The sequence below is a fragment of the Egretta garzetta genome, unplaced genomic scaffold, assembly GCF_000687185.1.
Source record: "Egretta garzetta isolate BGI_Z169 unplaced genomic scaffold, ASM68718v1 scaffold235, whole genome shotgun sequence".
In the NCBI taxonomy this organism is placed as follows: domain Eukaryota; kingdom Metazoa; phylum Chordata; class Aves; order Pelecaniformes; family Ardeidae; genus Egretta; species Egretta garzetta.
The window spans coordinates 963,877-988,045 of NW_009259792.1; the positions used below are offsets into that span (position 1 = coordinate 963,877).

Consider the following 24,169-nt stretch of genomic DNA (forward strand, 5'->3'; position numbering starts at 1 on the left):
CGCTTGGGGCTGGTGCGCAGGGGCGCAGCGAAGCCCGTATCCGTGAGGGAGGCACTTCTTGGGCTGCTTTAAAGTTAGCTGCAGCATCCCACGCCAATGTTACTCGGTGCTTATATGGCAGGTAGCTCTCCAAAGTTGTTGGCTGTTTTTTTCCGTGTCTCTCCTACGTTCAGTCGTAGAATACCAGGTTGGAAGGGACCTCAAGGATCAGCCGGTCCAGCCTTTCTAGGCAAGAGCACAGTCTCGACAAGATGGCCCAGCACCCTGTCTAGCTGAGTCTTAAGTGTCCAGTGTAGCAGAGTCGACCACATCCCTGGGGAGATTATTCCGATGGTTGGCTGTTCTCATTGTGAAAAATTTTCCTCTTATGTGCAGTCGGAATCTCCCCAAGAGTAACTTGTATCCATTACCCCTTGTCCTCTCTGTATCCCTTTAAAAGGGGATTCTGTTCTTCTGTATCTCTTTAAAATATTTTGGTCCCTTTACTGCCTGAGTTTGGATTTTAATCTAGTTTCCTAAAAGGAAAATGTGTGATAGGTTTATACAGCTGAAAGAAATAATACAAAAGAGAATTGTAGTTTAATCCAGGGTTATGCCTTACATGAGCTGCTGCGTTAGGCTTTCAAGTTCTGCACTTACAAATTGGTTTGCTCTTTGTGTTGTTTACCTAGTTAGAACGGTTGCTCTGTAGAAAAGAACTCTTCTTCTGGTAAAGTACAGAATTACTGTAAAGAAACTCTGATGCATTTATTCTTGCAGTAAAACTATAAACTATATGGTTACACGTCATTCCTGAACAGATGGAAGTCTGAATACTGTGAGAATATAAAACAATTAGAAAAACTACAAACGCATCACAGGAAACAAGGACAGAAGGTTTTGTAGATTATCGACTTTGTTAACTATAACTGGTACCCTTTTTTTTTTTTAAACAGCAGGAACTGTCCCATTCTTCTTCAACTTCTGAGAAGGAGTTGTCAGCTATGTGATGTAGTTTGTCTGTCCTTTTCCAAATACTGCAGTGTGTATTCAGATTCAGTGGCTTGGTTTGTCATTGTTGGTATTGAAAATGTTTGTCATTGCATTGGTGTCATTAATGTTTTTTAAGTGACAAATTACTTGTATGTACTAGCAGAATATCCTTTCCAAGGGAACTTTGAAATTCTATTCTAAGTCATCATGGTGTCTTGAGTATCTTCTAGGAGTTAAACACTGTGAACAGCTCCTGTTGCACATAGTTCTGACATACATGGTTTCTTCCTCTTTTTCCTCCTGCCAGGGAAAGGGAAAGTAGGTCTTGATAAGAATTGGGGTATAGTTATGAATTTTGTGTTACAAGCTAGAGGGCTATTAAACGGGTGTTCCACTGACCCCTGCGTGAGGTGACAGATCTGGCTGAAGGCCAGTAACGTTGTAATACTGTGTGCCCCTTATAAAACTGGCTCGCTTTAAATAGTGGCATAGAGGCCAAGTGAAGGTAATCGAAAAGCTTGTTCTGGTTTCTTTGGATTTGGGGAGGGTTTTTTGTTCTTTGAATGTCTTAATGTTACCATGGTAACTTTAGTGGTTGATTAATCATAGCCTAGCTTCTTGACCTTAAGAATAGCGCGTAAAATCTTCATGCCTGGCACTGGTTGCTCAAAGTATCATCTTCCTATTGTGGAATGGGGCTGGAGTCTTGGCTTAATAGGGTTGAGCACCAGTGTTGTCTGGCCTGTCTTCTCCAGGGCTGGAGGTACAGATTGCTGAGCAAGCCAATGCCCCCTGAGTTCCTTTACTGGTCATAGGATACATCCCTGGCATGGGAGCCACAGCTAAGCCTTCCGAGCAATCTGCAGGTCTTGAACAGCTTGCGCTGGCCAGCCCTGCTTTAGATGAATAAAAGTGAATAGTCCCTTTGGTTGTTAAAAGCTTCCAAAAATAGTTACAAAGTCTCAGCTAAATTTAATACGGCTAGAATGTCAATGGAAAGGATTAGAACATTTGGGATTTGCACCAGTTAGCATTTAAAAAAAAAAAAAAAATCCTCTTCCTCGTATCTGCCACTTCTGTAAGAGGAAATGGTGGAGGTTGATGCTGTTTTTGTGTGGTGGTAACCAAATTGGAGTTAAAATGTGAGTGAACTTCACTGTATCGGTAACTTTTATGACTGTAAGGGGACTAGTCATTGCCCAGGTGGGGGATGTAAGGGTGAAGGGAAGGGGTGACTATAGCCTGTATTGCTTTTGGGACTGCAACAGTTCATTAATCCTGTCATGTGAGGTCCCATTCTGCTCTTTCTAATGAAGTAAAATATCTCCATTTAAGTCCATGAGAGCTTTCCATAGTGAAGACTTAGCACCAGAAGAAAAACCACCTAATCTCCAGTGTTGATTTTGCAGAACGGAATGAAGTTTCAGTAGGTTACTACTACCGGAACGTCCCTGTTATACTTGTGGCTTCTACCAAAGCCTTCAGTGTGGGTCCAGTTGACTTCGGCAGCAGTTGTGTCCTTAGGCTAACACTACAGAAACCAGTGACTCCGCTTTCATTAAGTCAGTGGCTATTTTAAGTAAAAACTGATTGTTTCAATAAAATCTCACCCTTTGGGTTTGAGTTATGGTAAAACTTATTGGTGATTTTTGTTTTGTTTTTTTAGTAGGAGCAGAGGTGGAATCTCTACACTTCTTCTGGACCCTTCTAGGAAAAAAAAAAAAACCTGCAACTTTCTTGCTTTGTTTTTTCCCAAATTTTCTTAATTCCGTAGATCAGGTTTGCACTCAGGACTCAATAATACTTTTAGTTTATAGTGATTATATTTAAAGCTTCTATTTGTAACATTTTGTTTGCTTTATTCTATTTTTAGTCATGTTGTTTGTCATGGCAAGCAATGTTTAATAAAAAAAAAAAAATAAAGTTTCCTAGCAATTTCAAGAGATACGTGCCTGTTTCTTGATGTCCCTCAGGGACTCTTTTTAAAAAAAACTCTTTAGACAGGAAGATGGTCACCAAGGAAATGCCTTATTTGTTTCCATAAAAACAGTGGATAAATCTCTCTGTGCTTGGTGATATATAAGGCATTGGTCCATTCAAACACTTAGTGTGCTCAAGTTGTCTTCAGTCAGCAGGATTTCAGCTGAAGTTCTTTTCTCTGTAGGGGTCGAACATCATAACAAGCTATACGTATTTGCCCTTTCAGTTTTATACTAGAAAAGCAATACTTTTTGATAACAGTTTTTCGAACAGGAACTTCAGAGAGCTATTGCTATTTGCGGATGAATATAATTTTCTGCTGGTCTCTGTTTATTTTAATTAGAGGTGTACCATGTCTAAAAATAGTGAGGTAGCAGCACAAGTACTCAGCTCCCACCTGGAATCTCTACAGAGCTTTCGGTTGCAGTATTTACAGGGTTGAACACTGATATGACCTAGTCTGTTCCAGTGGGAAGGGTGTTTGCTTCATGTTTTGATCCATCACAAATGACAAGCTCCTGCACCCCTTGACCACAAGAGGAGAAATTTGAAATAACTTATATCAATGTAAAGTGATGCAAATTGTGTTTATGAACTCCACAAAAGTGACAAGAAGATTCTACGTAGTTTCTGGAAGGGTAGTGGCTGCTGTGGTTTTCCAAGGGTTAATAGTACTGCACTCTTGGGGTACTCTATTCTGTGTAATGTATTTTCTGACTTGAAAGTTTAGGGTCAAAACCGTATACTAAACCAAGAAATAACATAGGAACACAGATTGCATATGGATGAACTTTAAATAAAGGGGATAAATGGATGTGGCAAGGAAACAGCATTGGCTGGAGGTTATGTGAACGTGCGCTCAGGTTTGCTTATGTCTCAGTATCTCAGCCTTCCAAAGGGAACAATCCTGCTATGGAGTTTACTGGTGTGGTCCCAGTTAAGATCTTGGTGACTAAATTTAGCATCAGTATTGGTGCTGGATAATGCCTTAGCGTTACTGTATTATTTTTATGGCATTGCCACTTCTTTTGAAATTCTGTATGGCAGCATCTGGTATCTTGAGTATTTGAAAAATTTCCTGATTTGGGGACGGAGAAGCAAAGGCACAAGTCAGTTTGAACTCTTCACCTTTTAAAAGTAAGATGAGTATGGTTTGCCCTTATGTGGATGTCTTTCTTTTTTGATAATATAAAAGGGGCCATAACAGGGGGGAATTTAACTTATTTTGTCAGAAGCTGTGGAAAGGAGCTTTAATATAAATGGTAATGTGGTCCAGTGATTGTATTATAGTTACATAAAAGATTACTTTTAATTGTGTTTATTTTATATGGCAGTCCAGTTCAGGGATTATGCATGATTTAGAATTAATTGTTTTAAGGGATTTGAAATGTAAATTTGTTTGCTCTAAATTAGTAGAAGAATTGGAAAGAGAAGGCTTTTTGGCAGAGGACTGCCTGAAGTGGCTAAGTAAATTCAAAGAAGCCACAAAACACTAGCACACCTGAGCCTTAAGGTGTTTGACGGACATAATAAAGGATATGTAGTTGTGATTTGTTTGGTATATGTCTAACACTATAAATAATGCAGAAAAAAGTAAGAATGCCAGCTCATGACTGGCTGAAAATAACATCTGATATGGTGACTTATTATGAAGCTTGTGCAGAGCTGTGAAAACTCAGACTATAATTTCATGAATGCTTTAAAGCAGATTAGTTGCTGAAAAGTACAGTCCTAACCTTTGCTGTCTCCTGTCCATTCCCACAAAGCTTTTCTGGTTGCTACAAACATATATGCATCCATGAAATGAATCGGGTCAGTTATCTACCTAATGGAGTTAAACCCAAACTTTTTTATTTAGGCCTAGGTCTTTAACTGAATCATTTTGTGCGGTTGTGCTATGAATTGGCTCAGGAGATGCTTTCTGCTCCACAGGAGGTAGCGTGGGGCCTGTCTCTACGTAGGAGGTGGCTGGTGTTGGGAGTGAGGAGCCTGAGGTCCATGACAGATTACGTTGCTTCTTTTGGCAGAAGTGCTAGTTTGTCCAGTCAGAGTCTGAACTTACAGCCCAAGGGCTTGAAGCGTGCTAATAAGTGGTGTTGATTCAGGTATGTTTGTCCCCTCTGATTATCGTTGAGCTCAGGCTCATAGTCAGTTTATTTCTCTCAGGGAGCATATGTGTCTTTTATTAGTGAGGTTTCTATTTGAGTTGTGGTGCTGCGCTTAATATTGTGCGGTACATGGCCCTTGTTTCACCAGTTTTACTTTGCTTTACAATAGTTATTCCATACGGATGTTCTTAACTGTGCAGGTCCCGTCTTAAACTGGGCAGAGGATTTAATAGTCAGGGTATTCTAAGTTGACTTGCTAGTGGAGGCAAGACTGATCAGAATTCTGGGTATATCTTAAGTGTAGAAGAGGCATATGTGTGTATACATACCCACCTAACACGTACAAGTTTTGAAAAAGAGATGGTCAAAAGGCATGCAAGACAGTGCCTTTCTTAAGAAGACTTGGCCAGTACCCAAGTCCCACTGAGCAAATCTGTCTCAAGAACTGACTGGAAGAAAGGAGTAGGCTTTCCTGTTGAAGAGCTCTAGCAGAGCAAAACTACTGCCACATAATGTAAGAGTACTTATTAATTTCTAATCTCAGATGGAACTTTGAAGTTTATATGTTGTAGAATCACCTGCTGTAGTGTATGTTCATTTCCTTATTGCCAACTGAGATAGTTAAAATCCTGAACTTCATGGTTGTAACTTAAAATCCTGTTCTGTTTTGTTGTATGTCAGGCTATTTTTGCTTCATTCTTAACTGAAAGTTTTCCTTTCTTATCTAGTACCTTTATGATACGGATCTCCTAGGAGAAACAAACAAACAACAGTTTAGTGATGAAATCTGTGGACTTTTGACTTCTGTCGATAATATTAAGATTATTTACTTGTCTGCACATCCTAATAGCTTTGTTCTGCACTGGGGAACAGGATGTGTGAAAATTTCTTAGCTGCCATGAAGTTATCTTTAATATTACTATCATACTTGATAGTGAAAGTGAACTTTATTAGACTAAAAAGTACAGCTTAAGAAATCAGCTAATATAATTAGAGATGTATATGGAAAACAAATCCATGTACTGCATTGCCTCTCTTTCTCTACTTTGGCTCTAAGTTCCATTCAGCCAACAGATTGCTGTTCTGTTACATCCTAGGACATCCTTGTAGATCTTAAACTTCACTACTCCCAGTTCTGTCTAATCTCCCCTCTTCTCACTAGAATGCTTATTGAGTGTTAATTCATAATCCAAATTCCTACAGCTTTTGAGTATCAGCTTGTGTTATCTTTATCCTCTTGAATGTGTTGTGTCAAGTTGGCTTTGAAACATCCTTCTCTGAGTGAACTCTTCCAGCTTCATGCTTGTGCGGGAAGAAGGGTTTTACCCAGTGTGACTATAAAATACTCAGTATCTTCACTGACTGCAAGTAATTTGACTGTTGTGAATGAAATGCTTCATACTCACTAGCAAAAGTCTGCTCTGCCATATAAGTTATATTTTGTAACATACCAGGCTTGAGGCTTATAAACCTGAAAGTAATGAATTTGATCTTGATGCAGGCTAGACACGATGGCAAACATATTTAGAGATGCTTGCATTTGGAATAGATGATGTATTGATACTTTCTGATAATAAGTTTCTTCCCCAGTAGTGGCTGCTGTGAGGATTTCTTTATGGTGCTTACCTGGGTATGATTACACTGAAATGTGTGGTAATACTAGGCCTGAGTGAGTTGGTTCAAATATCACAGCAACATTGCTGTGATACTGAGTTCCTGTACGCTAATGTATGCTGTGGAAATTCTAGCTGCTTCCTCTGTCATTTGTTCAGGCTTTTTTTTTTTGCAGTTAGAATTAAATTCCTAAGCTGAAACTAGTCGGAGATAGCTGTGCTAATGTCAGACTGAGTTGGTGAGAATACTAGCGTGTATTTGATTAGTCTACAAACCTGTTGTCAGGTTGACACAGTAAAAAAAAAGGTAATTGGCCCGAGACTTTCACATTACACCTGCTTCCTTACAACACTGCATCCTTGTTTGTTTTAAACCTCTCCCTCATAAATTACATGCATAGAATACAGGACTAGGAAACTATTCTGTTTTTAGCTGTGTAACATATTTTAGTACCTGGAAAAGGAGGACAGCTAAGATCCCGTGACCTACCAGCTCTCTGCAGATCATTATATGCACTATGAGTGGTATTGCTGTACAGCATTTACCTCTGGACAAGGTCCTGAATTATCCTGGTCTGACCTTGTGGTTCAGACTAGGTGACCTCTGCAGGCCCCTTCCAACCTCAGTTGTTCTGACTAACGCTGGCTAATAAATCTGTCTGTCACGTGATCTGAGAGTGTGGTAAGCGTGGACTCAGTGCTCCAAACTGATACTTCTGAGCATGACTTTGGGTTGTTTTCTTGAAGGACTTCTGTCATTAGCCCTGAGATTTCAGCAATAACAATTACTGACATTTCCGTAACATAAGGTTACGGAATGATGTGCTCTGTCATTGGTCAAATGACATTTCAGAGCTGCAGCAGAAATGAGGTTATATGGAAGGCATGGGTATGGCAAATTAACTCTGTAATTTAGCTTTGCTTTACTGAGATGAAGTCTAAATAAGCCCATAGGGTTTAATTTTGGACACTAGTCCTAAATAGTGTATTTGAACTAATATTTACAACTATTTATAGAGAATAGCAAGTACGCAATAGAGCAAGGGCAAATCTGAAACAGATGAGCACACTGTGTTTATGTAACTCTCTAACTCTTTATGTTATGAGGAGAAAAAGCAGCCAATGATTGCATGTTGTTATTGAAAGAAACAAAAAATATAAGAGAATTAACTATTCCTCTGCATAGCTTCTAGTCAGTTTACTGGAGCTCTATAGAGGTTATAGGCTGATGTCTAATATACCTGCGGCCTTTCAGTACCTAAAGGGGGCCTATAGGAAAGACGGGGAAAATCTTTTTAGTAGGGCCAGCAGTGACAAGACAAGGGGTAATGGTTTTAAACTAAACCAGGGTAGGTTTAGACTAGATATAAGGAAGAAGTTCTTTACAATGAGGGTGGTGAAACACTGGAACAGGTTGCCCAGAGAGGTGGTGGAGGCCCCATCCCTGGAAACTTTCAAGACCAGGTTGGACGGGGCTGTGAGCAGCCTGATCTAGTTAGCGGTGTCCCTGCTTCTGCAGTGGGGTTGGACTAGATGACCTCTAGGGGTCCCTTCCAGCCCAAAACATTCTATGATTCTATGTACTAAGGGTTGTCTACACTAGCCGTGATAAATACCTGAATTTACACTAAGAACACACTGATAATTAATTGGACCTTACTTACTCTGTTTGGCTGGTATGAAGTTTACTCTTGTATCAACCATAGGGATACTGTCTGATGTGTGGGCTTGTTACTTGTGTGCCCTTTATTGTGTCTTATTTTCTTTCTACTCTGATGGGTTTGGGGTAAAGGCTCCAAGGTCAGCAGGATTTTCCTAAAAGGTGGTGAGAATAATCTCTTGAGTCCACTCTTCCCCTCACTGTTTTACTTGCTTCCTAATGTGATTAAGATGTAAACAAAGAAATTGGTAATGGGCATGGAAAAACAGGGTACATTCTTTCCTTAAACTGTAGAAAGAATTGGCTTTATTCTTTGTAATAGCGATGTGTCTTAGTTGTACTATTTTTCAATGGTTATGTCTTCATGCTACTTTTTTTCTTTTTTTTTTTTCCTTTGAGTTGATGCCTGGTATTATTTTCAAAGTTATTTTCATTTTCTTCTTATCCCGTGCATTACACTTTCTCTCTAAACTGACTGCAAGCTCAGAAGCACCAGCCTGCCTTCCCGGTAACAAACACGACTCTCTTAAATCCAAATACAATGCAGTATTTTCTTTTAGGGCAAAGGGCACTTAGGTAATGCCTTGCTTCTGGTTGTGTTCAGCAGCTTGTGCTGATATGGTTAGGTCTTTTCTGTGCTAATAAATGAAACAAAAGCAAAGTCCCTATTTGAGTCTTAGTGCCCTGTTTCAGAGGTCAATTGTTGCTTTAAAGTAGTGTGAAATATAGCTCCTATAAGCTAAGCCCCTAAACACAAGAATTTCTGGGTTAACTTGTGTATGCGATATTTTTAAGTGTGTTGTAACTGTGTCTCTCTTCTCTGTGCTGCCAGGGATGAGGGGAGACTCCTACTTCTTTGGAATGCGAGGCCTTGGTCACTATGGCTGCATCCCAGAAGATGGAGGACAGTTCTTACTCTACTCTCTAAATGGAGACAACGATTTAAAGAGATGTTTTGCAGAGGAAGATTTTCATGAAATAATTGACTTCAACGATCTCCCGAATTCTCTCTTTGCTTGTAATGTTCACCAGTCTGTGTTTGAAGATGAGGACAGTAAGGTACAGTGTCAGTTTCCGTATTTTCAATGTAAGAGAAACATATGCCTTATGTTTGTGTTTATTGTGGTTTCAGTGAAATGTGTAGTTTATTCTGTCTTGTATAAAGAAACTGGATCACAAGTATGAGTTCTTTCTAAGGTGACAACAACACTCTGCCATGATGTTTATTTCAAGAGCTTAAAAGCCTTTTTGTCATCTATGATGAACAAAAATGTTTTTCTTTTGTTCGGATTTGCAGAATACTGAAATGTGAGTACCTGTCTTCATAGTCACCATAGTTGCAGTCATGGTGGAGGTGGCAAAGTTAAACATGTGAAAGTTTCTCCCACTTGTTGATCACATATCACTGTGATGGGAGGCTGCCTTTCTTGTGTTTTCTCATAGAATCATACAATTGTTTAAGTTGGAAGAGACCTTTAAGATCATCAAGTCCAACTGTTATCCTAGCATTGCCAAGTTTACCACTAAACCATGTCTACAGTGAGTCAACCACTTCACTGGGCAGCCAATCCTTTCAGTGAAGAAAATTTTCCTAATATCCAATCTAAACCTCCCCTGGCACAACTTCAGGCTGTTTCTTTTTGTCCTATCGCATGTTACTTGGGAAAAATCTGACACCTACCTTGCTATAAGCTCCTTTCAGGTAGTTGTAGAGGGTGGTAAGGTCTCAGATGTTTTAAGTTATCTGAAATATTGTTTTATCTGGAAAATCTAAAATGAGTGATAGTGAGAACAAAGACAAGAGGAACTACATGGCAGTATTTTTGACTCTGCAATTAGTCTAAAACAGAATATTGAAAACAGTATCTTCTTAAATTAAAAAAAAAAAAAATCAACTTTTGCAGGAAGTATTCAGTTCCTGTTTCTTAGTCTAGTATTCTTCCTGATGGAGATGTCTGGAGTATAAAACTGATAGCTTGGGGCTTTATTGTTTGATGAAATTAGCCTAGGCTAATCGTTTACAGGCACATCTGAGGCTACTTGAGTGCCTTGTCCAGAATTTTCAATTCAGAAATGAGCTGGCAGTGGTAAAGTGGGTTTTGGCTGAAACTGGCTGATGAGGTATCCAGATAAAACTACAGATCAGATTCACTGGGACCAAAGCTGGCCAGGTTGGACAAACGGTCTTTAGTCGGGAAATTACCAGATGAAAGGGAAAGAAAACAAGACTTGTAAGATAAGGCTTCCAGTTAAAAGTACTGAAAGTGGTATATGTTGAGGCTGCACAAGTGGAATTGTTTGGATTTAATTTTTTAGATATCTTTGGCTTCTGTAATGATGTCTTGTGTATGTTTGAGTAATACAGATTAAAAGAAAATAAAAGTTCATACCACAGCACTATAAACAAAATGATCATACTATATATAAATAAAAAATTCTACACTCTAAATTGTAATCTTGGAAAACAGTGTACTGTTTTGTTGTATTTAAGTCCTTTTCTTAATAAGCATCTTGCATCTGTGTTATGCCATTTTGTGGAATTTTATAAGCATCTGGTGATGAGCTTCACGAAAGTTGAAGGGGTCTGAATGTCCAGTTTTAAAGGAAGAAAACGGAATCCTTCCTAGAACTAGAGAATCTCTCTGCATCCTGCAGAGATTCTATCCCCGCTTGCTGCTCCTGAGTGTTCCCTTTTGAGAGCTGTATTCGAGTATTTAGCCGATGGCTTAGTTGGAAAATGGAGTGGGTGATTATATAAGTGTGTGGGATAGCAATCCCAAAGACTTGCAGGACTTAAGGGGGTGTCTTAAGAATAGCAGCTGCATTGTGGAGGTGGATATTCTGTTCCATGTGCATGTCTGTAAACTATCTGTCAATGACATGGGTTGAACAGCTCTGTTTGCAGGTAAGTAGTTACTCCCGTAAGTCTATATTTAACTAGATGGGATTACCTTCAGATTTCTCGTTAAATCCCAGGACCTGGGGAGCTGATTATGATTTTTATTTTTTCCTGTAGAACGTGTACTTGTGTTCCCAGTTGATTAATACCCGTAATCCTTTCTATTATTAACTGTTGCTGCAGGATAAGAGGACACATGGATTCAATACAAAATATTGTCAAGTTACTAAGCGAAAGTTTAAAATCTTGCACAATCACAATTAATAAACGCTGCTAACACTCATATCTTCAATTATATATTGATCCAATGTTACGTAGTGGTGCACTGAACTTTTTAAAGAACACACTACAGTAATGGTATATCTACAGTAGTTTCATTGTGTTATCCATTCTGTAGAAAGTAAAGTTTTTGTAAAGTATTTTTGACTTTTACTCCTGGCCTACACTTTTAGGAGGAAAATGATGATATGATTGGTTTGGAAGTTACAAGTTAGCTGGTAAAGAAACCCAGAGAAACCTGTCATTTTAAATGATTTGATTTGGTGTGTGAACTTGTTGCATAAATAATATTTATATATATATATAAACTTATGACTGGGTATGGCATGCCACAGTATTAAGGTAAAGAATTCATGCTGACAGCTTTAAAGTTACATTTCCTGAAGTGTCAAAGAGGTGGGACTCTCAAGTTCAAACTTTTAACACATAAATATCTAAGGGATATACTCATTAAAGATAGGTTTTAAAAGCAAATGCCATCAATATTTTTATTTTAATTTGAAGACATTTAACTATTTTGTCTCAGATATAGATTAAATTCTAGTTTGTGCAGCCCCGAGGGAACACTTAGCTGCCCATACACCTGTACTGTGGATAAGCTGATTCACTTTGTGTTCTTACTGCACCCTGTATCAAATATACCCTTCCCGCAATACCATGTGGCTGTACAACACTTCTTAGAAAGGATTCTGTGTTGCCTACCAAGAGCGATGATGGCTTCTGTAAGGCGCCTGAGTTTGGACCTTCATTTTTCTGAAGATGAGGAATTCTTGGAGCTGAAGGCCATGCCCTTTACGGATGAAGAAACTGTATCATGCCAGGCTTCAGGTTTTTTCCTGCCTGGCAAGCTAAAGTCTCAACACAGACAGAGCGAGTCTGAAGAGTTGTGGGCCCTGGGATCTAAAGGCAAGTGTTGTGATCTGGCTTAAAGGAAGCTGCTCAGGAGTGACTGCCTGATCTTAAACACTGGCCAAAGAAAGGGAGTATATAGACTAGTACTAGCGCACGTATCTGATTTTGCTACAGTAACAGAGCATCTGGTCATAAAATATTTCCCTACCTTTCAGACCTGTGTTCTTGGAAAGAAATCTCTACCTGGGTCAGGAGAATGCCCTGCGTAGCTGGGCCAATAATACGGGCATTTAAGGATTTGCGCAGGATGGTTTAGCAGCTGCAGTGCACTAACAGCTTGCTACAATTGAAGGGAGATGGTTTTGCTTCTCCCTGCTCCCAGCATGGACAGCCTGCTCCTTTGTACAGAAAATGAAATTGTACCTTCTTTGCAGTGTGACTAGAAAATACTGAGCTTTTTAGTTTTTTAAAGAGGAACAAAAGTGTGGAGTAGATTATTCAACAGGCCTGTTGCAAAGCTGTGATCCCATCGCTGTTCTGTGTTCTGGTCATATTTTGGCGTATAACCCGTTAATGGTCAGTGCAAATTTTCTTTGTGTTTTGGAGTGTACAACACTGACTTGGTTGTGTTATGGAAGTCTTACTGTAAAGAAGCTAAAAATAAAATTACTCCTAAACCCTGGGATTTGCCACATGTCTCTTGGAAAAACTGATGGGACTACTTACGTGAGCAAGATATGGCAAAACTGAGACTGTTATTTTTGGCTGGTAGTGTGACTGAATGGGAGGTGCTGCTCCTTTTATCTTTCCTGATAAAGCAATTGTGGTGGTGAGCCAAAGGGCATGACTCTGATTGCTCCTGAGGGTGGATATGTGTGTGTTTTAACAGCTAATTGCTACACATAGCCCTTAGGCTTTCTGGATGGTAGCACTTTTGTTATGCATATATTGCTGTTTTGTAAAACCATCCTTTCTGTAATGTGACTGTAATTTCCTTAGGCTGAAACTGGTAAGCACACTGTCAAAGTGAAGCATCTTTGTCTTGTAAGATGTTTTCTTCAGGTGTTGTATGCTGCAGGAGATGCTTACACAAAACCATCATGATTAGAATATGCTTATGTGAGGGAAGGATGTGTCTCCTCAAGCTGTTTAGAGGCTGTATGCTCTTTCCCACTGTTTTGGCTCAAACTGGAAGGAGCACCTATTACATTTGATAGCTGTATTTCAGATAAAGATTTATCAGTTTCTGAGCATTTTGGTTGTGGTGGAGCTGCCTAGGGCATGGTAGCCAAAGTCCAATAAGTGCTTTTTCTTGCCAACGTGATTCAAACCAATAGGGGATATTTTTATTATTTCTGCATGAGAAAATACAGTGGGCAAACATGTGTCCAGTTCTGGATTTTGCAGTACAAAGAAGATCTGGACATACTGGAGAGAGTCCAGTGAAGGGCCAGGAAGATGATGAAGGGGCTGGAATGTTTCTCCTGCAAAGAAAGTCTGAGAGTGCTGGGACTCTTCAGCATGGAGAAGAGAAGGCTTAGGGAGACTTTATCAGTGTGTATGAACACCTGAAGGGAGGGTGCAAAGAGGAGGGAGCCAGGTTCTTTTCAGTGGTGCTCGCTGCCAGGACCAGAGGCCATTGGCGCACACTAAACCAGAGGAGGTCTCCTCTGGACATCAGGAAATGCTTTTTTACAGTGAGAGTGACTGAGCAGTGGCATGGGTTGCCCAGGGAGGTGGTGCAGTCTCTTCCCTCAGAGGTATTCCAAAGCTGTCTGGATGTGGTCCTGGGCAGCTGGCTCTAGGTGGCTCTGATTGACTGGGGGGGGTTGGACAATATGACCTCCAGAGGTCCCTTCCAATCTCAACCAGTCTGTGATTCTGTGAACATATGTTGAAGTGTATCCTAATTGGTCTGGTGAGGAGGGTCAGGGTGTGAATGGGAGGTCGGGGAACTAAGGTGATTAAAAATGAATTTCCTGAACTGTGAGCTTAATGGAGGTGGGGTGGGAAAGGGAGGAGAAAAGAAGTCAAACTAACAAGTCAGTGGAAAAGATAATCCTACTTTAATGGAAGGACTTTATTATGAAAAACAGTTACTATTTTCACAAGGGATTCTTTCACATTACAACCTTACTTACATATATTGGATGACTACTTGCTTTTACCACAGAAGCCTACATTAAACTTCTTTTGACTTTTAAGATGTATTATTGAGCTTGGGCCTTGAAAAAGGCTTAAGGCTACCTCAAATGACTGCTGGAATATTTGTCCAAGGATGATGCTTTAAGAGAACTCGGTAGCCTTACTTGGAAAGGCTTCTTTCCCTTGTACTTGCATTCTGCGTTCTTAACACAGTACATCTTCATGCTGCTATTTTTATTTTTAAGGTGCAGTAAAAGACACTGGACTGTTCAGTGGTCTGCTGTGTTGTCTTTAACTTTTGTATGTTAATTCTGGAACTGAAACTTTCTACTGATGCTTTGACTCTGAGGCATATAATTGAAACGTGTCTGTTGAGTGCTCCTTTTAAACAAAGTGGAGACAGTGTGTCTGCTGCTATGCGTGAGATGTTGCTTTGGTTCCCTTTTCCTACAGGCTAATTCAAGAAGATTCTCTAGGAGTCAGGCTTTGTTTCTGCAGGGGAAGATCTGTTCCTTTTGACCTCACTTATAAAAATCTAGATTGTGAAGTCAGAACTTCTTTGGTCATATTACATCACTGAAGCCTCTAGGTGTTGAGTCATCATTATATTTAGAGGGTGGCACACTTCTTTTTAGTCTAATATTAGTATTCAAGCCTGGACTCAGTGGAAGGTCACCCTAGCAAAGATGAAGTCACTGCTCCAAGGCTGGAAAGGAATGCAGGCTTCATTCTGCCTTCCTGGTACACTTGCTGTTGCTTTGTTTTACTTTCAGTTTTTCTACCTTTTAAGGTTGTTGTCCGTTGATACGATAACATTATCAGAAACTGTCACTTGAAGCAGACCATGCCTTGTGCTGTGGAATCTCTACCTATTTTGTTTTGTTCTGCTTTATAAATGGGGTGAACTTTGTTCCCTGTCATTCTGTAAAAAATGAAGTGTTTCTTTACTACGCACTGTATATATATTTTTATTTTGTTAGATGCAGAGAGCTTGCAAAGAAAGGCTGCAGGAGCAGTGTCCTTCAGCGCTTCATGAATCATAACTGCCCCCTGGGAATCTGGTCTTGCGCTCTTCCCTAGTTGGTGGTTTACAGACATCGAAGAACAACGTTTTTGTATGATCATGGAGACACTAAAATGTACCTATAGGAAGCTGTTCTTGTTCTGAGAAGTATGCAGCCTAAAAAATTAATTTTCCATGGCATTTATTCTATAACTCATTTCAAATACTTTCTCTGCAAACCATATCAGTGCAATACAGTATTTCAGCTGAAAACACCTATGAACTTTCATACTCTGCATCTGAGATCCCCTCTGATGCTGGAGTGATAATCCCAACGTTTGCAGCCCCATTCCATAGGTCCTCTCTACAGCCTAAAAGAGCTGTTGATATTTGTCATTCATAAACCTACCTTAGTTTACTTTCTGTAATATAGCTGCTGGACCTCGTTAGTCAACTATGTATTGACACATGGAATGGGATGCTGGCCTGACAGCTCCTCTGTAAAGCTGTCATTTCTGTGCTTCACTCACAGGTCAGTTGTGAGTTATGTTGAGGAGCTCAGATAACAAAGGCAGTCACTTCATGAAGTTGGGCATTCTGTATCCTATGAACTATCTAACCATGATTGGCACAAAGATCCACAAAGCATAGGAGTGTCGGTAACTCCCTAGGACTGTAGAACCACAGTGACAGTGAGGTGCTGAGGAAGTTTAATCTTCATGGACATTTGGGATCTACTGAGCGTTCATTCTGGTTCGAGGGAAGAAAATGAACTAGCTTTGATGGATGTAGTTTGCATACTCAGAATTTTAATACATATGTTTGTATAAAGGAGATTATTTAAGGTTGCTCTTGTTGCTGTTAAGACAGCTTGCTGAGGGTGCTAAATGCAGCTCATGTATTCATGTATGTATATAGGGTCTGACGATAATGTTCTCCGAGGTGATCTGCAGAATTTCTAATGGAACTGTAAGGAATCTTTAGTCTAGTCTGGTTTAGGCATTCTGTCTGTCTTCCCTCTTATGTGGTTCTGGCTGTAACTGGAAGGCTTCAGCATTTCTGGCTGTAACTGGAAGGCTTCAGCATTTCTAATGTCTTTCAGGAAAAACGCGTAAGCTTTATGATTTGGTAGCCTTTGAAGAAACACAAAGGGCATACTGAGATTGTGCAGTTATAACAGTATAGAATTATAGAATGTTTTGGGTTGGAAGGGACCTTTAGAGGTTATCTAGTATGGTCAAGTTGAATCTGTGTGTATGCCCACTTCATCCCATGCAAGTAGAAGGTATACTTGGCCATGATTATCCTATTGGCATCCAGGAATTACCAAGCTCCAAATATTCCTCAATTCAATCAATGTTCAATTCCTGCTCTGAAAACATGTTGGGATTTTTAAAAAACAAAAAAACTCAACCAACCAAAAAAAGTAACAAGTATTTCTGGGCCTGAAACACCGCTGACTGTAATGTGGATGCTGTGTAATAATTTATACAGTACTTGGGCTTATTTTCCCATCTGTGCATGGGGTGCTTGGTAGCACGAATGCCCTTGTTTCGATGGGAGGACGTGCCTGGCAAAAGTCCAACTGGGTTAAAGGTAGGCCTGTATTCGTTGCAGCTGAAATTTGGAGTAGTGCTTCAAAGCATCTAACTATACTAGTTGTTTGTAAATTACAAAAATAAACTGACTAATATTCTTTCCAGAACACACAGGACAGCAGTTACTGTCTGCTTTTTAAATTTGGAAATGTACTTTTTTCCTTAAGAGCAACTATGGAAAAATTCTTCTAGTGCTGGCTTTCTGTGGTCATGCTCTACTCTGCAGTCTAGAGGGAACGCGTTATCTCAAGAAACCAGGATGGGTGCAAAGTCTTTCCTGGGAAAGGACCACTCAGGTTAAGTATTTCAATTCTTTTGGTACAGGAATATAATTTTCTTATCAGTTCTGCTAAAATATACAGGGTTTTGAATAATGAGACCTTTTAGCAAAGGTGTTGGTAAACCCATGCCAAGGTTTATGAGGACCTTCTGTTGTGGCATGAGGAAAGTAGGCTCTGGGAGCCAGAGGGAATTGCAAGGTCTTATCTAAGTCAGTGAAGAATTGTTCTGTTAATTACTCCTTTCTCTAGCACAATGGATGTTGTAGGACAAACTGTGTCTGATTTAGATATCCCTAAACACTGTACAAATTTAGATTAGGATTCCACTTTGCAGTTGTCTCTCCTGTAATAGGTTGAACTAAATTCGTGGATTCAAATGCCTTTTGATCTTTGAGGAAGTTGTGATCTGGCCTGGGACACTGAGGCTAGTAGTATGCCTTTCTTTCCTCTGAACTTGCTACCAGTGTTAGCTGGGACGCGGAGTTCAACCAAGGACTTCTGCTGACAGAAGTTTTGTTGTTGTTGGTTGGTTTTTTCCTTCGATTATCCTGCTTGAAAATATTTGAGAGTTTGACTGCGTGTACATGGAATACTTGGCTTTTTTTTCCCCAGGGTGATGGCAGGATATGTTGCTTTCTGGGATCATAAGCAAGAGACCCTAGCAGCAATCGCTCTGTGCAATTATATGCCACTTCCTATTTACCAAGTTTGAGAGGGTTTGTACTGGTTGTAACTGGTGATACTTGCTATTCTTGACCAGTGTTCCTCCTGGTTTTTTTTCTTTTTTTTTTTTTTTTTTTTGTCTGGCAACCTAAGGTGTAGCATGTTTTTGTAAAGCAATATAAAGCCAAGACAGACACCAGGTCACACTTGGAATAAACCACAGCAGTGATTTCTACAGGAACTTCCTTGCATCTAATTGAAACTTTTATGTTGGCACAGTGCTTATTAAACCAAGAAGTCAACCCTTCAGGTATCTGCTGACACAAGGAAGAGCTACATCTTCCAAAGGAAAAAGCTGCCTTTATGTAGTTTATAGAAAAGTCTGTTGTTTGTTCCGCTAAGTAGCTCTTATCTGCTAATAGTCGAACAGAGTTTTGCCCTTCTCCCTCCAGCAAACTCATTCTGAAGCCAACTAAAATACTGTTTTTCTAGCTGATAGTAATCAAAAAGTGCAGCAAAGCCATTCTAATGTGGTTAAGTCAGCAGCTGTTCCTTATTTTAATACCATCAGAGGTCCTAATCCATCCACAAGTTCTGATATCAGTTTTCTGTCCCAAGGAAAAGGCTTCAAAATGAAGGTCAGCCTTCATTACCAATGCATGAAGGCATTGCATTTACAGAAGCGACATTCTGGCTTAATTACATTCAAAACAGTATATTTACCACTCTAATTACCAGTTATTTAAGAGAATTTCTCAAATGTTTCATACAAAATACACATTAAGAATACTGCACCAGAGTTTAATGTAATTAATAAAGCAAATAATGCTTAATAGAGGTAGGAAAAAAGTAACGCTCGAAAAGGAATGTAGTCTTAAAAAATGAGGGATACTGGAAGGTGATTTGAGGTAAAAGAGTGGAGAAGAGAGAGCAGCTTTAAGATTGTGGCATTGGTTAAGACAAATTCTGCAACAGATTTGAGCACAAAGGTGAGATCATATTCACTGTTGAATGAAGGTGAAATGAATTACCAATTACTTCTCTGCATTTGAAGACATGTTTTCTTCTGTGCCAGATAAATTCACGCTTCTGTGTGGTTGATGGAAGTTTTAGCATTTGCTGCAATACTGCAAGGATTTCCCCATGGCTGCGTTCTCAGATCCAATCCTCCGGCAACAGATCTGTTGATAAACTATCCCATTGTATCAGCTGAGGAGTTTGTTAGTTTCCCGTGTAGTATGAGAATAATGTTAAAAATAATGTATCTTGTACTTTTTAATTGTCTTGTTTTAATGTGGTTACTTTTAACTGTAGGTTCTTTTGCTCTAATTTGATTGCATTTTATGGACACTTTACCCTGCTTAAATTACATGACTTTTGTACTGGTCTTTGAAACTTAATACAGAAGCAGAGACGTTGGAGATACGGTAGATGTAAAGCGTATGTCTCAGAGGGATAAGAGAAACCTTTTCCATGTGATAGAGACTAATGAGATGGAAGTTAAAATGGCAGTAGGATGGGAAAAAGAAATTGCAGTGTCCCTGGCAAGAGAGTAATGAAGGCATCTATTACACTGCAGCAGGGTGGATTCAAATCAGTATGTGTTGTCTTTAATTGGTTTTGCAGTTAGTTTAAAAAGCATAAAGACATTGTAAGGCTGCTGCATGCAATCACTTAGAGATTTTGCATTTAATGTTACTGGAACTAATATTGTGGAGAAATCTGATAGCTTCATCCCTGTGTTTCCAGTGTGTGGCTGGCTTACAAGGGAGGAACAAACCAGAAAACTTTATATGATGCTTAGGAGGTGAGGTCCCAGCCCCTTACCACCTGGGAGGTGACCCCTGTTTTAAGGCTTCAATAACAGACTGGGGTGCATCGTGGGGCTCACTTCCAAAAGCCACGATAAAATCAAGCAATGCATGTCTCTTCTGGTTTTTTATCCTTTATGACTCTTCTGAATGGTGATTGTTTATCTGTTTCTCAAGATACTTCTTGTTGAAAGCTTTGGGGGTGGTTTATTTTTTTAACAGCTGGAGTCCATGGTATCCCTGACTGAAAATACAGTCAGTTCACTCAGGCTGAAATACCACCAATGTTGAAGTGAAAGGAATGGGTATTGCACATGACTGAGACTGTGTTGCGTCAAGCCACAGGGCTATCTGGATCAGCCTTCTGCCAGTTTGGAAATTGGAGTTATTTTTATTTGGTTTTCCTTCAGTTCCTGGGATAGGGCCATATGCAAACTGAGAGCACTGACACAGTGCAGGCTCTGATTCAGAGGCCGGCTCCTGTGCCACATCAAATGTGTTTAATGTACGTTAGCAAGTTTACTTTCTCTGACACTGGTTGCTTTCACTTTTCTTGCCTTTTCAAAGCTTTTGGGTGGACTCTCCCAAGAATGCCTGTTTAACAAGCAAAGAGAAAATTAAGGTTATATAATGATATAGACTTAAAATGAATAACTTGTAGACCCATTCTGTCCTTACCTGCTAGTGATTCTATTCCTCTGAATATATATGCGTGGCTTCTCACCATCTGACGTAAAGGTTTTGGTCATGGACAGTTCCAAATTGAAGCCTGTGGCTGTCAACAGGAACTGCAGAAATATATCACGGAATGGTGTTATGCTGTCCTTCCTTCCTATGTCCTTCTGCACATCCCCTTATCTTTTGTATTTGTAGCTACAGGTCTTCCTTGTTACTACGACCAGTTCATTTGGGGTGTTTCTTTAAACAGTGTCCATTATATCTGCCACGTGCTGTGTAATACAGCTGCTTCTGATACAAGCATTCTAATTGCTCCTGTTTGTCTTGTAGTTAGAGGGAGAAACACATAGCATAAATGGTACAGGAGTGTTTCTTAGGAAGATAATCTGTCTTTCTTTTTTATATTCCAGTTTCAAATGGTTTAAATAGTAAAGCTTATACCTTTTAATAAGTCTTTCCCAAAGAAATTGCTTTATTCCTTACTGATTGTCTTAATCTATCACCCTTATAGTTTTGAAACGGAAGTTTTTCTTACTCTCTGCTGCTTTATGACCTCCATATAGCAAATGCAGTGTGTCCTGTATATGTATTTAGATTTTGAAAATTTTTTGTGGACGTAAGTGTCGCTTACTGAAGCATAGTTCAGATATCTGTTCAAAATCCTATTGTACTGTGGTCTTTCAGTTGATCTAAAATGTACGATCAGATTGACATTACGTAGTGACAGGAAAACAACCATTTAAAATAGCTTGTCCAAACTATGTATCTGCATTTTATGTATTTACTTCAGGTCTAAGAATTAAATCCCTATCTGATATTCGTCAGTCTTAAATGAGAGAGATGGATGTATGCCTCATCAATACCTTTACTTGAATACATTACAAACTAGGATGAGATTTTTCTGAAATTCCTATCTTCTATTCCCAGTACAATCTTTATTTTCCAGTCTGTTTGTTCTCTTTTGTTTTCTTTTCCGGTTAGTAGGTCTTGCACAGATCTAGACTTTGAGAATTACTCCAGTGTAAAAAAACCTGACCACCAACTACTTCCTGGCAGTATGTTGAGGGGGGAGGTATGGAGTCTGAATGCAAACATTAACAGATGCTGGATTCTCAGAAAATTCTTCATAAGCTGAAAGTCAGGTGAGGACGGTGACTGTTTTAGGATTTTGTGTTTCATATGTACTGCAAATATACAGTATACAGTTTTCCGGTAGGCTGATCTTGAAATACCTACCTTGCTTTTTCTTCTACTTCTTCATTAGCAGTTAATGCCCTCCCTACCTTATCTTGCTTTTGAAGGACCTTCAGCCATTCTTTATCCACATTCTTAGACCATGTGTCTGCTATTAACCCAGACCTATGAAACATGGGTTATGTCAGCATTCTGTGATACTGATTTTTAGGAAAACTTTAGATTCTTGTTAATGCCTTCTGTGTTTTTGAGCTTTGTGGTACACCTCAATCGCCATCTGTATGTGGATTGGTTTTTTTTTCTTTTTTCTTGAGGTCATATCTTAAGTGTATGTAGGGTGATGTGAAAGAGTATTTGAAACTGGGATTATCACGCAGACACGTCAGTGCTGAAAACTGGGTAAAACCACCAATATTGTGGAATTTGAGATGAAAGTGAAAAGCAGTGTTCCAGCAGTGATGGAACAACTCATTCTGAGTGTCCTCTCCAAGCAAGTGGACGACAAAAAGATCAGCACGGATTCACCAAGGGGAAATTTCTGATCGCTCCTTGCACCTAATAATCATGCAGCAAGTCACCTTGATAGTGAAGATAAACTTAATTTATACCCACTTAGACTATTTACACTGTATAAAGGAAAATCCTGGCTGGTACAGAAAAAAACCCGTGCTTTCTGTGAATAATCCTCTGTGCGAGAACTACAGGACATCAGGAGGTGTGCTCTGGTTGTGTGAAGTGTCATGGCTGCCCTCTGCTGACTCCTTCATGTACCACAGGGCTCTTCAGCTGTGGGAAGGAGGAAAGATAATGTACGTTAAGGAATGTAGTTTTAAATACCCCACCACTCAAATATTAAATACAAAAATATGATTTTTTAATCCTTGCTGGTTTTGTGCAATATGAACAACAGTGTTCACCCTAAATGTATTTGAGTTTCACTTCAGCCCTGCATAATAGTTTTACAGAGTAATTATTATTACTGTCGGTGTTTTCTTGCAGTGTTTTTGCTTACAGTGAATCTAGATCTTAATTTTTGCAGTGTATTGCAGCTCATTGGTTGAACTCAGGTTCTAGCCATGCACTTTTTACCTTTTCAACTTTTTTTACATTCCTGAACTTTCTTCATTCTGCTTGTCGTATTCCATGTGTGGTATCCAGTAAATGTCTAGGAAGTGATGCTGAAATAACTTCTTTATTGTGCTCGCTTGCAAACCTGGTAAAATGGATTCTGTTGTCCTTGGCAAACATACCAGCAGCACTACCAGGTGAGGTGGTATAAATAGCTGATTGTACATGATTTAGTAACAGTGCTGAGAGAAGGGGCAAACTGGAGGAGTACAGTTTTGCTAGACCCTAGAGTAGTTCACAGCCTATTTATTAAATTGGGTTAAAAGGGAAACTTCCGTTTTGTCTTGCTTGTCATGTTTTTCTTTAAAACCTAAATTGATGTATTGCTTTAGGTCACTCAACTGAATGTCAGTAAGTGTCTACTGAGGAGAAATTCAGTCCTAATAAGTATGGTAGTGTAATATCTAACACTATAGTCTTAGGCTGTGTTGCCGCTGTAAATCAAACAGCGTTCTGGCAAGGGTTCCAGCACTATAATGGGAGATAATGTTTTCAACTGAATTGTTAAAATGGTCCATGATATGCTTTTGGTTGAGGACAAATAGTACATAACAACTTTCAGGCATAGTCTGAGAGTCTGCATGGTCCCAGGGATCATTCCCAACAGCCATTTCGGAAGCTAGGAGTTAACAGTTTCCTTGAAATAATTTAATTATCACTTAATAGCATAGATGCGGCCAGCACATGGCGGTTTGCATCAGGGCCCCAAGTGCACCAACAGGCTTCAGTTACTGTGACCAGCCTTGCCTTCTGCCTGTTGGCCCATTTAAGCTCAGGATGGGGCCTTCATTCCTGGCCTGAACAATTACATAGGTCTACTTGTCTCAAGTCCTGTCCTTAGACTCACATTGTAGCTTTGGACTTATGTTGCAGCCTTTCTAGTTTTGGCTCTGGTCCTGTTTCTTTCTCCTTGTGACTCCCTGGATAGACCTGGACCTGTTTCCATCTCTTTCCGTGGCCAGGGCTGGCAATGATTGCTGTAACCAGCACCCTGCGCAGCCCAGCCGGTTCAGGTGCTGCCAGATATGCCCTGGTCTGTGAGGGCACTGCCTGCACTGTGGTGATCCTCAGCTTCCAGCTAATCCTCATTCATGGAGCAGCTTTGCTCTTGCTGCTCCCTGACAGTTGGCCTCAAAATGTGGGAATGGGTCTTGACACCACTTAACTTTTGTCACATAGAAGCAGCTCTAGTGCTCTGATACCAGTCTAAGCCTGCTGGATTAATTGAAGATTTCTCATGTAGTATCTTGGGATCACATGGTTGAACATATGGTCAGGGCTCAGGAAGTGTTGCATATGAAATCG

General features: G+C 39.8%; 1 protein-coding gene across 1 annotated transcript in view; it reads left to right on the forward strand.

Annotated features, from left to right (window-relative positions):
* The first annotated feature begins 9,167 nt into the window (after window positions 1–9,167).
* The window catches only part of RCAN2 (regulator of calcineurin 2), an 81,980-nt gene continuing 66,978 nt past the window's right edge, over window positions 9,168–24,169 (forward strand). The window contains exon 1 of the mRNA XM_009639618.1: window positions 9,168–9,392. Coding sequence (XP_009637913.1) covers window positions 9,168–9,392 — 225 coding nt within the window. The remainder of the gene's footprint in view (window positions 9,393–24,169) is intronic.